The 13,612-nt window shown below is 30.6% G+C and overlaps 1 protein-coding gene across 5 annotated transcripts in view; it reads right to left on the reverse strand.

The window, feature by feature from the left end:
* USP45 (ubiquitin specific peptidase 45) overlaps positions 1 to 13,612 on the reverse strand; it is a 90,379-nt gene that overhangs the window by 19,099 nt on the left and 57,668 nt on the right. For 4 of the 5 annotated variants that reach the window (XM_074187232.1, XM_074187230.1, XM_074187229.1 and 1 more), the window contains 5 exons: positions 13,026 to 13,113; positions 6,321 to 6,402; positions 4,663 to 4,754; positions 3,393 to 3,449; positions 2,842 to 2,985 (listed from right to left, as the gene is read on the reverse strand). In XM_074187232.1, coding sequence (XP_074043333.1) covers positions 2,842 to 2,985; positions 3,393 to 3,449; positions 4,663 to 4,754; positions 6,321 to 6,402; positions 13,026 to 13,113 — 463 coding nt within the window. Of the gene's footprint in view, positions 1 to 2,841; positions 2,986 to 3,392; positions 3,450 to 4,662; positions 4,755 to 6,320; positions 6,403 to 13,025; positions 13,114 to 13,612 lie in introns of those variants that run through there. The other variant, XR_012468499.1, reaches the window with a different exon arrangement.

Raw genomic sequence — 13,612 nt, forward strand, 5'->3', positions numbered from 1 at the left:
TGAAAATTCTACTAACCATGAAAAATATTTGTGTTGTTTATTAATTTTTAAACTGCAAGGGAAAAAACCCATAGGCAATTAGATGAAACCTGAAATCAACAAATATATTTGATATCTATGAAGTAAACAAAAAAAGTCAGGAAATTAATTCTTTGCCATTTAAAGATAAATTTTTTTAAGGCATTCTAGACAAAATATCGTCAACTATCAGTCCAGATGTGATAAAAATATTACCTTACCAGAATTACATAATTTGTAAATAGTTATCTGTCAATTAATGAGGCATATCCAAATGATTAAAATAAACTAAATGTCCCTTAAAATATTAATATAATTATGCCAAAAATTCTTGTAGAAATATCTTGAGAAAATTAGTGACTAGGAAAAAATTGCAAGTGCTTTAAGACTCTGTCTTTCTAAAACAAATTCCCCAGAGATTAATGGATAAAAACTTTTTCACTATCTAATTTTAAATTTAGTAATATGTACTAGCTAATTTTATGTCAACTATTATCATATGTGATGACAGATTAACAAGTAGACTAGAAGATAAATATGTGATTTTTATAAATTTTATAATTTTGGTCTAGATTTGGGATTTCATTAATAAAGAAAATTCCTAGTGAGGAAACTCTCTTTATCAACACAAAATGACAAATGATCTTCAACTAAAGAATATTGGAAAGTTACTGGGCACAGAAGTTTAGGGTCTCACTCTGAGATACAGAAAAATAAAGTATGCATACAAGCAGTCTATCTAGTAAGCCATTTTACCTTTTATCTCTTTCTATACTGATAGAGAGGCACTGGGTTTTAGTGCCCAATTATTTATATGGGCAATCAGCAGTATAAATTTCACTAATTCCAAGTCAATAAGTCATAGTCAAAAAAGGCAAAATTAATATTCTTATAAAATGATGTAATTTAATTAGATTTCTAAGTTTCTAGGAAACTCTGTAGGAAGATTTTCCACTGAGTTACATATATTTGTTGAATTTTTCTTTGTTTTACCTCCTAATCCCTGGATAAGTACTAGTCAATATTCTTATAAACTCTGGGTTAAGGGATAATCATTTAGAAATTAGTCTTTTCTCCTTGTTTTAACTTTGTGAGGCTTTATTATAATTCTATTTTATTTCTGTTAATTTAACTGAGAATGATCTCTTTGTGTTACTTTATGTACTTTTTGTTTTTCTATTATACACCACAGATCAATTGCTAGAATGAATTTCACAGGTCACCTAACCCAATTCTATTGCCCGCATTTTACATGCGAAGAAAAATAAGTCTAGGGTAGTTCAGCGACTTTTCTGAAGTCACAAGTAGTAAACAAGAAAGGTAGTAGCTGTATCTCAATCCTCTGACTCCAGAGTCAGTGCTCTTTCCACCATATCACTGACACTGTCTGCCAAGTAAATAATTATATCAGAGGAAATTTCCAAAAAAGAACTGCTTCTTCTGCTTACATGAACTTTAATTAAAAGTGTTAATTCTGTACTTTAATTGGAATTATTCTAAAGTGAGACATATTTTAAAACATGTATACAAGATTAAAAGTATGTACATTTACTGAGTTTTTAAATATCAAGCATAGTAACAATATGTCAAAAATCTGTAACAATATATCAAAAATCTATAATCATAGAATCAATATTAACACTTATAAACACAAAATACTGACTAAAATGTTTTATTCAATTTTTTTGTTTCATAAAGATAATACTATAAGAAGTCTATTTTTCGAATTATTAAAAATAAGAAAGTTCATGAGAGGTCTCAGGAGGGAGATATTGAAGATAACTAGGATGATCTAAAAAAAAGAGAAAATATCAATTAAACTTATTAAAAAAGAATAAGCAACTTCAGCTCTTTTTATTTTGATACATACAAAAGAGGAAATTGGTCAAAAGACCAATTATTATTATTATTTTTTTAGGTTTTTGCAAGGCAAATGGGGTTAAGTGGCTAAGTGTCTGAGACTGGATTTGAACCCAGTTACTCCTGACTCCAAGGCCAGTGATTTATGCACTATGCCACCTAGCCACCCCAAAAGACCAATTATTAATGAAAAAGTTATCTAGATAAAACATTCATTTAATACTGAGATAGTTTCCATGTGTTACAGAATCAGTATATTAAGAGGTTATAAATGTCTTTTCAAGTGCTTAGTCACAGAAGGCTCAGTAGAACTTGAAAATACATTTTCCTAATATTGATTTAAATTCTACAAAATTTCATGTTTCTTAATTTGTATGGCCTATTTTAGTCAACCCTTCAACACTTGCAATTTAATCATGAATACAATTTAGATGGGCAATTATCAGGATATTAATTTATATGCAGTAAACCAATATATCTAAAGGCAAAGAACTTTCTTAAATTAATATTTCATTAACTATATTTCACTGACTATAAAAACAACCTTTTTTGGTAATAGGTGATTTATTAAAGTTTTTTTTTAATTTAAGAAAAAAAAGACAACTTTTAGGTCCTTGTAGGTTATTTTCCAACATAAGTGGAGAGGGAAAAGGGGGAGAAAGAGCCGAAGATTTCATCGGCATAGGAAATCTCCTTGGGCTGCAAACTCCTTTCAACAATACTAGCTCACTGGTAATCTCTCATCTTAAAGAGCTGTTTGAGGGTAATGAGAATAGGGTCACACAGGCAATATGAGGAAAAAAAAACTCAGGCCTTTCTGAAGCCTGCAAAGCACAAAGTACTTTATTATTACCAGAAATGACATGAGGTAGTATGCCAGTATATCCAATTAAATTCCTTATTTGTGCAGATTTCAAATAAAAAAAAATCTATATATACTACATGTATATAATCTTAGCTTACCTTATCTTTAGTTAAAGAGTGTTTCCTAGTACTTTTAAGATGATTATTCATTGTAGCAGCAGTAGTATAATTGAACTGATCCAAGTCTGCCTCTTGTAAACTCTTACATTTATTCATTCTTCCCAATGGAACAGGTTTTGACACCTATATAGAACCACATATAAACAAACAAACTATAATAAATAACTAAAAAAATACATATTTTGCTCTTATATTACTTGGAAATATAAAATTATTCCTTCTCTTACACACCAACCCAATAATTTAAGTAACAAGCATGGTAGATTTTGGGGGGGAGGGGTAGGGCAATGGGGTTAAGTGACTTTTCCAAAGTCACACAGCTAGTAGTTGAGACTGGATTTGAACTCAGGTCCTCCTGATTCCAGAGTCAATGCCCTAGCCACTGTGTCACCTAGATGCTCCATGGATTTTTTTAATCTTTCCATATTAAATTGACATTAAATTTTGAAACAATAAATTCCATACAATTGTTACTTCCTTTAAGTATTTGAATTAACTAAAAGTAACTTAATAATTTTCTTTTTTCTTACCCTTTCTTCTATTATAGGAAGCGAAAGATCAATAAAAGGCTCTTTCATGGCTGAGATCTTTGAGGGGAAAAAAAGTAAGAGAAGACTAAACAAAGTACATAGTAAAAATCTTAGAAATACAATTTTTAAAATTATGTTACTGAAATTAATAAAAATAAAATTTTTAAAAATTCTTTGTATATAACAGTTCAGAATTGACAAAGCAACAGTACCGAAAAGCTTTTTCAAATGATGCAAAAGAGTTTTACTGGGTACCATAATAATTTAATGATATTTGAACTTATAGTAAAAGAAGTAACATTTAATTGATATAAGAGAAAATTCAAAATGACTTTGATCAAAACTGTCACAAAGAGAGAAATGTATTTTGGATCAAAGAAAATGTAGCAAAAAAATTATTTAAGGATAATTATATTCATACAATATATTCTAAAAATTTAGAATAATGCTATGATGACACATGCTAAGACTTAAATGTGACAGGATATCACAGGATAGAATACTTTTTAGAAAGTGGGTACAGAAAAAAATACACGGGAAATTATATCAGCATTTTTGGCCCATTTTGCCACTGTAATAAACCTGTACCAATTCAAACCTCCAATTTTTCAAAGTTCCACAATGGCAATTAAATACTTTATCAATAGGTTCAGATAATTCTTAAAATAAGAATTATTAAGTTTATGAAATGATTTAAATAGAATTTCCTAGATGAAAAAAATGACATTTGAAATGAAAATGAAGAGCAAATCCAGTAACAGGATTCAATGGGGGGGGGGGCCACTTAAGTTGGATCAAAATAAACTTTTTTTGTCATTAATAAGCACCTGTTGGTTAGCAGAATTATACTTAAATGGAAGAAAAATAACAGTAAATTATATTTTTAAATTAATATTTTACTTTTAACATTAATACTTTATTTTAGGTCATTACAATAGTATCAAACTTATTCTCATGTCATATTTTTCCCACTCCAATCCAAGAAGTTAATTTGAAAAAAGTCAGATCTGTATTCCCTCCCCTTACAGGCTTATCTTGAGGATCAAACAGAAACAACATAAAAACACAATGGGCAAAAAACAAGCATTTATATGGGTCTAAAATGATTTTTAAATTCATACTCTAGAAAACAAAATATTCTAAGAATGGAGAGTATCACATTTTAGAAAGGATTAATACATTTTGCTAAGTTATACTTAAAACAATGATAAAAACCAATATGTAATTGTGATAAATTATTCCACATTGAATTGCATTCCAAAATACCTACATTTTCACATTCCTCACACATGACTGTGCTAGTTAATTCACCAACAAAGATCCTATCTATGAAGTTCATCTTCACTCCCTCTCTTCCGTATGCTGCAAAAATAGTGCTTTTTTAATGTGAAAACATATGTAACATCAATAATAAAAATTAAACAATTTCAAACATAATCAAAATAGTGTAGGTATTTACTTTAGATATTATATATATTCAATATATTCCTCCTTCTATATTTGCTCCCTCCCCTCAACTTTGAGAGAACCCTAAACCTCTGAAGGGTTAGTTACCACAGGTGAAAAGTTATAATCTATATTTAATTAAATCCATTTGCTAAAAATAAATAGAAGCTAATTTTTCACTCTTCATATCTAACAATGTTCTTCCCAAACTTTCTGAATTTTTCTCTATTTGTCAGTTTAAACAGTAAAATATCCAAGTACAATTACTATTTTATTAGGCACTAACTATACAATTGACTGTTATTTTATATTTATTAAGCAGTATAAGAATATATATTTTTAAAAATTATAATAGGAATATTCCTCCACCTATCTTTCTACTCTTTCCAAATTCCTCCCCACATTTCACATAAACCTTTAAAACAATGACATATCATGAAAATAAATTTCTTTTTGGATAATTCTTTAAAAATACAAAGAAATTCTAAGGAGACAGAAGAAATTTTATGTTTGCTAAACCTATAAAAAATAGGTGTCATATCTATGAATGTATTTTATGTAGGAAACTCTTCTTGTGGAGATGCCTTCCAGTTATACAAATTAGAAACTTTCTTGCAACTTCAAGTCTTACAAAACTGCTTCTGACCCTGGGAAGTTAATTGATATGCCAAAGGATTACACAGCTAGTATATATGTCAGAGGCAGAATGTGAGCACTGGTAGTCCCAAGGAGCACAGCCCTCCTTATCCACTCCACCAGAGCTGTTAAATTGGATGGTCTGGGAAGGAAATGATTCAACTCTGCAGGGTACCTTGAACCAGACTGAAATATAATTTGGAAATATTTAATAAAATAAATAAAAATATATTACAACAAAGATAATGTTAAGTTGTAGTTTTTAAAAGTTAAAATGCTTCTTATATATTGCAAATTCCTTTCTGAGTGACAGTAAAAATTCACTATACCATACTGCTTCTCAAATATACAAAGTTAATAAAATAAGGTTTTCTATAATAAATATTTAATATATGAGAAATGATATTGCTGAAGAAAGAAGTGGCAAATATTTGGAGAACATCCAGGTTACTAACAGTGGGTGATTTATAAACTACCATCTATATCAAATTGTTTAGACAATTTCTCAAAATTTTGAAGTTCATCATCATTTAATTTCAAATGTGAGGAAGATGATGACATTTATGTTCATAAAGGTATAACATGAAAGATTTCAAGAGAAAATTCTGCTTGAGAAAGCAAAAATTTTCAATTTAAACCAGGTTAAAAGAAAAATCAGTCTGAATTATTCCATTCATACACTAGATGGCACTACTATAACACAAAAACTCAAGTTGTATGGAGATTTAGCCTTACTATAATCATTTTAAAAGAAAATTTAAAAAAGAGATTCTGAGGAATGAACTAATGGCTTTTAAGTTTAAGCTATAGATTATATAAATGTGACAGTAAGAGAGTAAAACATACCTTTGATTTTTTTTCTGGTTTCCTCATCTGCAGTTTTAGTAGTTGGATTATTAAATGCTTTCAGAATGCCAGTTTGTATTCTCTGGAAAAACAAATTGGGTAAATATTTTTAGATAGTAAGATGTACAGCTTGAATTTCTTAAAATACCAACAATTTAGGTTTTTGGACTACAGAGATTGTTCTGAATAAAAATATATTTCTCCACAGAGGCAACACTGTATGTTAAAGAGATATGTAAACTCTCTAATCTTTCACAGTAAAAGAAGTCTCAAAAAGATGAATCATAACCTCTTGGGGTCTCAATTTCCTTTTCTGCAAAAAAGAAGGGTTATGATCTCAAAAGTCAATCTTTTGTCTAAATTCCATGAACCTCGATTTCTATAGTCATTTCATTTCCTTCCCAAATATCACTTTGTAAATTTCCTTGTGGTTTAAAAATGTCAATGTATGGGGCGGCTAGGTGGCACAGTGGATAGAACACCGGCCTTCGAGTCAGGAGTACCTGGGTTCAAATCCAACCTCAGACACTTAATAATTACCTAGCTGTGTGGCCTTGGGCAAGCCACTTAACCCCATTGCCTTGAAAAATCTAACATCATAATAATAATAATTATTATAATTATTATAAAAATTATAATAATAATAAGAAAAATGCCAATGTAATTCCAAAATGTGAGGAGCCCATTCTTTTTTTTAGTTTTTTTTTTTTGCAAGGCAAATGGGGTTAAGCCGCCACCAAGGAGCCCACTCTTAATTTAAAAATTTGATTTATCATTCCTTAATCACGGCTAAAGAAAGTAATATATGGGGACAATTAGAAGGTACAATGGATAGAGCACGGAATCAGGAGGAGTAGAGCTCAAATCTAATCTCAGACACTTGACACTCTGGTTGGGTCATTCTGGGCAAAGCACTTAACCCTGACTGCCTCACACACAAACAGAAATGAAAGTAATACATGTAGATGATGAAAAAATTTCAACAATTCAATTTGAGACAAATATTTTACAATTTCTTTACTAATTCCAAGTTAAATTTTTCTAAAATAATCTTCAAGCTATCAATCTGATTAATACAAGTAAAGACCAAGATATCAATACTCTATATCAAGAAAGAACAATTGAAAATTTCACTAGTTTAGTTAATAATAATAAATTATTAATTAAATTAATTAATCAATAATAATTAATCAATAATAAACTTAATAATCATGAAAAATCTTTTATTAAGGCATATTGTCTTCTTAATTAAAGTCTAATTATCAAAAATGTTTAAATTTCTATTCATCTCACATCTTCCACACTCATATATATCAATTTCAGGTATTAAAAACTCCATTCAAGTTATATGTACAGATGAAGCTCCAAAGGAGTTTCCACAAACAGGTCCAGGTGGGAACAAAGTGCTTATCTCAAGCAAGTGAGATACAGCATTTCAGCCTCCTGAGAAACTCTCAGGATGAGATGTTTAGCTGACCTGTGGAAAAAGGTTAAACTAAGAATTTCACTAGCTGAAGGTAGGTTCATTAGCATCTTACATCTCTTCCCATCATCTCCCATCCAGGAAAAGTCTGTTCCTTTAAGTCCTGTGTTGGTTTGTGATCCTTTTTCAAGTTGATTCTTGGGTCAAGAATCAGCAACCTCACAAGTTACATGATTATAGCTTTGCTGATTTCTAAAACAGATATTAATGTGAAAATACTGCCAGGGTTTGATTTGGTATGAAATGGAAGATTTGTGAAATTCAAAACTACTTTTATATTTGAAAATGATTTTTATTTCATCAATTTTGTTAGTTCATCTATACCCTGATATTCCAAGCTCCTGCCTCAGAATCCTGGTTGGACTGGTTCATTTATTTCTATTACATTATCTAGTCTGGTTCCAGACTCATATTCCAGCCACCATACTACTGCTCTCTAGTCATCTAAGCTCCTGACACCACTCCTCTTTGTATGTTTTTCCTCCTACTATGACTTAAGCTCTTTGTGCTTTGCTTCCTTACATTTGTATCTCCAGCCATGAGCGGTAGTTAATCAATAGATACTTGTCTAACTCATTCTCCTCCACCAATGAATGCAGGAGCTAGCAATACACAACTTGTCATCTTTATCCTGAGCAATTCAGGCCCATGTTTTTCATACTGTGAAACTGAGTTTCATTTACGAATTGTACTGAATGGCCTAAAATAGCAGATCTCATATAAATCATAAGGAATATCTTGAAGATCTTAACTATTTTTAGTCTATTTAAACATAATTCTGAATATATGAGTATAGTACCTGGTAAAGTCTCTATGTAAAAATTTCTGTTTAAATTTGAAGTTCAGAATACTTTAAAATCAGAATATTGCATGTATTAAAAATTTTTTTACAATTCAAACTATTATTTTTCCATTATCTAAATTATGAACTAGCTAAGATCTTATAATCTGATCAAGATATTTAGCTATGTAAAAGCAAAAATAATAAAAAGTTTAAAATAATATCAAATTAAATATGTTCAACTCTTGAGCATGTAACTTAACTAGTGAATTAATATGCCCTAGCCATGGTTATTAATAGGTAATAAGCCAATAATATCAAAAAACTCTAATCAATAGGTAAATCATTAAGCTGAATGCTATAATATGCTCATAGGCCTATAAGGGACCTCCTTAGTTGGGATTTGTAGTTTTGAAAGTTAGGTTTAAAAAATGACAGTTGGGGCGGCTAGGTGGCGCAGTGAATAGAGCACTGGCCCTGGAGTTAGGAGTACCTGGGTTCAAATCCGGGCTCAGACACTTAATAATTACCTGGCTGTGTGGACTTGGGCAAGCCACTTAACCCCATTTGCCTGACAAAATCCTAATAATGATAATGATAATAATAATGATAATAATAATAATAATAATAATAATAATATTAATAATGACAGTCTTTGGTCAGAGTATTCCTAACAAATTAATCAGGGAGCAGCGGGATTCAAACTATTTTAAAGTCTGGCATTTAAACAGCCTAAAGCACCAGAAAAAGTACTATGTATAATTTCAATTGAGTAACTAACAGATCCTTATTTTAAAAATATTCTTCACTTACAGTAATGTAGTTTCAAAAAAATATAGAAATAATGAACATAATGATTGTAAGAACTTACACAGTAATAAAATTACATGAATAAAACTGGAAATTCTTATTGAAAGAAAAATTTTAAACACTGAATCTGACCATTTCAAATACAGAAATGAAAACTTGAAAACATTAAAATGAAAACATAAAAATATTAAAAGATAATTGCAACAGCTGATGATTACTTCAATAAATTTCAACATATTCCAATCTAATTCTAGGAGTCATTTTTAGAGTCATAAATGTTATCTTTCAATTATACAACTTATATGTTGTTAAGGTTTTTAGTGTTTCAGAGCCAAAGAGAAGGCTCCACATGGACATGATTCGATTGTTCTGTGCAACTGTTCTCCAAGAAAACGGTTCTGCAATGTAGGAGCATTCACATTAACTTTGTATCCAACAAGATTACTCTCTTAAACTATATTCACTAGAAAACTTTTATGAAAACAGCCTGAAAGAAGGTCAGTAGATGTAATTATTTCTAAAGGATTCTGGTGGCAGACATATTGCTGTAGGCTTTCTTCAATCAAAAAACACATGGTAGTGACACTCTACAACAAAAGCACGATTAACAGCTGTGGAGTTCCCAGGCTAAACAATGGTGCTACTGCTTGGGTACTCACTGTATCTGACTGGCACAACTGTCATTGCTCACAAGGTTGAATAGATCCTCAGACTTGACACTCTGATATTGTCACACTATCAAAAGGCCTCGAAAAGATGGAAAAAAGAGCTTTTCCTACTAATCTTGCTGAGTTGTTTAAAGTGATAAAGTCACACATACCATTATGATAAAAGAGGAACTGTTTAATTGCAGGAGATGGATTAATTTCATTAACCCAGTAGCACAATTAGTAGAAATAAGTATCTATCTATCTATCTATCTATCTATCTATCTATCTATCTATATATTTGTATTATAGATAGGCATTAAAAAGTCAAAGTAAATCAGCTATTATAATTTAAGTTGGTTTAAAGTACCAGACAACATAGAGTAAATGTGCACTTACAAAACCAAGGAAAACAGTGTCTTTTGTCAGTCTGTCTTAATTAGTGATACAACTGAAAATTAGCCATATAACTGACAATTTCATTATCTGTAGACATCTGTAAGGTATCACATTACTTTAACTAGTATGTCACTTTCACAATTTCTCATTCAGCTATCCTTCCAATGTTATTTTCAAAAAAAGATACAGTATTATAGTTAGTAATTATATTGTGTGACAGAGACTTCATGCAGTGTTAAGTAATTTTTTAATTGCTCGTTACTACTATGTAATAAATATTAAAAATAATAAAGATATACATTAATCACAGATAGCATAGCTTAAAAATCTAATTCATTCATTAGGATTTGCAGAGAAAGAAGAAAATAGCTACATTATTTGTAAAGCACAGTGAAAATCAACTTGAAGACCTATTTACTGCTGCATGTTTCAGTTTGAAATAGGTGAGTAATAACAGTATTAGCAACAGATGTTCATACAGTACTTTTAAGATTTGCAAAAGGATTTTACATGAATTACCTCATTTGAGCCTCATAACAACAGATAAGGTGCTTACTCCAGGAATATTATCTCTATTTTATAGAAGAGGTCAGAACAGATGTGATCCAGAGCTTGGATTTAAACCCAGTACATTATGCTGTCTCTCACATATTGACTCATATTTAAAGAAGTTTCAAAACGTTTTCAAAGCATTTCCTTTAATATATTGAGTAAAGAATTATAATGACCGTATTTTGTAGATAAGAACATGGAAACTCAGAGTGACTTATTCAAGGTCACTCTGCTTATACTTTGCATGGGTCAGGGTTTGACTCCAAACCTATTGTGTACCCCCCTCATTATTATTTCTGTAAAAACTTTAGTAAAATATGAATATTAAATAATACAAGTCTTAATTAGGATTTTTTTATGTTTGGAAAAGAAAATAAATAATATATTCCTAATAAACCAGAACATTTAAATAAATGGTTAATATCCAATCAACTAGATACACATTATAAATATTTAAATAAGAGCAAAGGAACATGTCTAACAATTTTAGCATTGTTACAGAATTCTTGTCTTTATCATTCAGTTCTACAAACAACTCAATCATAAGCACCTTAACTAAGTGCAAGGAACTGAACTAGTTTCTAGAAAGAAACATCAAAGTTTACCCTTTTCTATCTAGAAAAGAGATAAGAAAATATAGGATAAAAAAAATAATTTGATCAATACCAAGGAGAAATACAAAACAAAGCACATTAAGAGTGAAGTGAAGAGTATTTTCCCTAAGGTGAAATCAGAGCAGGAGTCAGAGAGGAACTAGCACCAAGTCTTGAGAAAAAAAGATTTTAATAAACAGAAATATGAATTGAGTTTGTTGTAGTGTGGAAGTCCTGTGCAAGTGGAGGATGGGTGGGAGGGGAGGGAAGAGAGAGGATGCAGGGAGAGGGGGAGGGAGAGAAAGGTATAATGAAACTACATACGAGGTAGTCGTCCAGTATGGTTGGAATGCTAGGGTATTCCAAGGTTTTTGAGTCTGATTAAAATAGAGAAAATGTGACACCATCAATGTTGAGCTACTGTTTAATTGTTTCAGTTTGATTCTTCATGATCTCATTTGGGGTTTTCATAGAAAAGAACTGCCATGGTTTGACATTTCCTTCTCCAGCTCATTTCACAGATAAGGAAAACGAGACAAACAGAATTAAGCCCAGGTTCACATAGCTAGTAAGTATGGGAAGTCAGATTTGAACTCATGAAGATGAGTCTTCCTAATCCAGGACTGGGCTCCATCAACTGTACCAGCTAGCTTTTCAATAGAAACACGTAAAATAAAAGGACGGGTTATAAACGGTGTGTGTGTGTGTGTGTGTGTGTGTGTGTGTGTGTGAAATATATGAAAATTAACCCTGGTAGGGACAATCTCATGAAGTACACATTGTAGTCAAACTGTTAGAAAGTTCTATTGAAATGAAAGTTGGGCAGGAAGAAAAAATAGGAGCAATAAAGATACAGAGCTGAACTACTTCAATTCACAACAATAGAAATGAAAGGGTGTAGGGTATAATGATTTTTTTTCTTTAAAGAATATGGCTGCTTTACTGCATGTTACTTTTTTTTTTTGGTTTATGCAAGGCAATGGGATTAAGTGACTTGCCCAAGGTCACACAGCTAAGTAACTATTAAGTGTCTGAGGCTGGCTCTGAACTCAGGTCCTCCTGACTCTAGGGCTGGTGCTCTAGCCATGCCACCTAGCTGCCCAAATCTTATGTAAAAATTTTGTAAAAAATTTATTCTATATGAATGAAATAGAAAAAATATTGAAATGTAGGGGTTTTTTAAATAATAAAGTAATTAGAAATCAATGGTCTCTTATGGCTAGAGGTTACACATAGTTGTGCTAAAGAGGCAGAAAAATGATCTTAATGAAGGAAATGAAAAGAACCATTTATAAATTCGAAGCATTTTTGAAATTAATTCCAGAAATTAAATTCTATAATGATACTACAGCTTTACAGGTCACTATCTACATTATGGAAATTAAGAATATTGATATTTCAAAAATATGTACTTAAAATAATAACCATAAGAAACTTCACCTTTGTTTCTTCTATCCTCATTGCATCCAGTAAATAATGGAGAAGTTCCTGACTGTCCTGCTGTTGAAAACCTTTAAATCGTGGGGCCCTGTGATTTAAAAAGGAGGATAAGAAAAAGAACAATGATACACAGAACTCTGTGAGTACTATATAAAAAGACTTGAAAATAATACCACAACATAAAAAGCTCCAAAAAATATAATTCTTTTCACATTCTGACTCAAACTTTTCCTTAGTATCATATAAAGATAGACATGGGACATAAAAATATTAGAATAAATGGGAAACCATTAGGACACATGAATAAAAGAAGGCTCAATTTTATAGTACCCAGAAAGATCTATGATTATGAGCTTACTATATCATAGACTGCAAAAGAGCAAAGATAATACTTTATTTATAGTTAGACTATTTTTCTTGCCTAGCACATAATTTAGTGCTCTGAAAAATAGGCCTTAAGAAATGTTTAATGAATGGAAATAATTTTTATATTTTCTCTTGAACAATGAAAAATATTCTCTTTAAAACTACTAATTCACTATAAGACCACCCAATAACATTATTTGTAGGTTTTGTTTTGTTTTGCA

The sequence above is a fragment of the Macrotis lagotis genome, chromosome 5, assembly GCF_037893015.1.
Source record: "Macrotis lagotis isolate mMagLag1 chromosome 5, bilby.v1.9.chrom.fasta, whole genome shotgun sequence".
In the NCBI taxonomy this organism is placed as follows: Eukaryota; Metazoa; Chordata; class Mammalia; order Peramelemorphia; family Peramelidae; genus Macrotis; species Macrotis lagotis.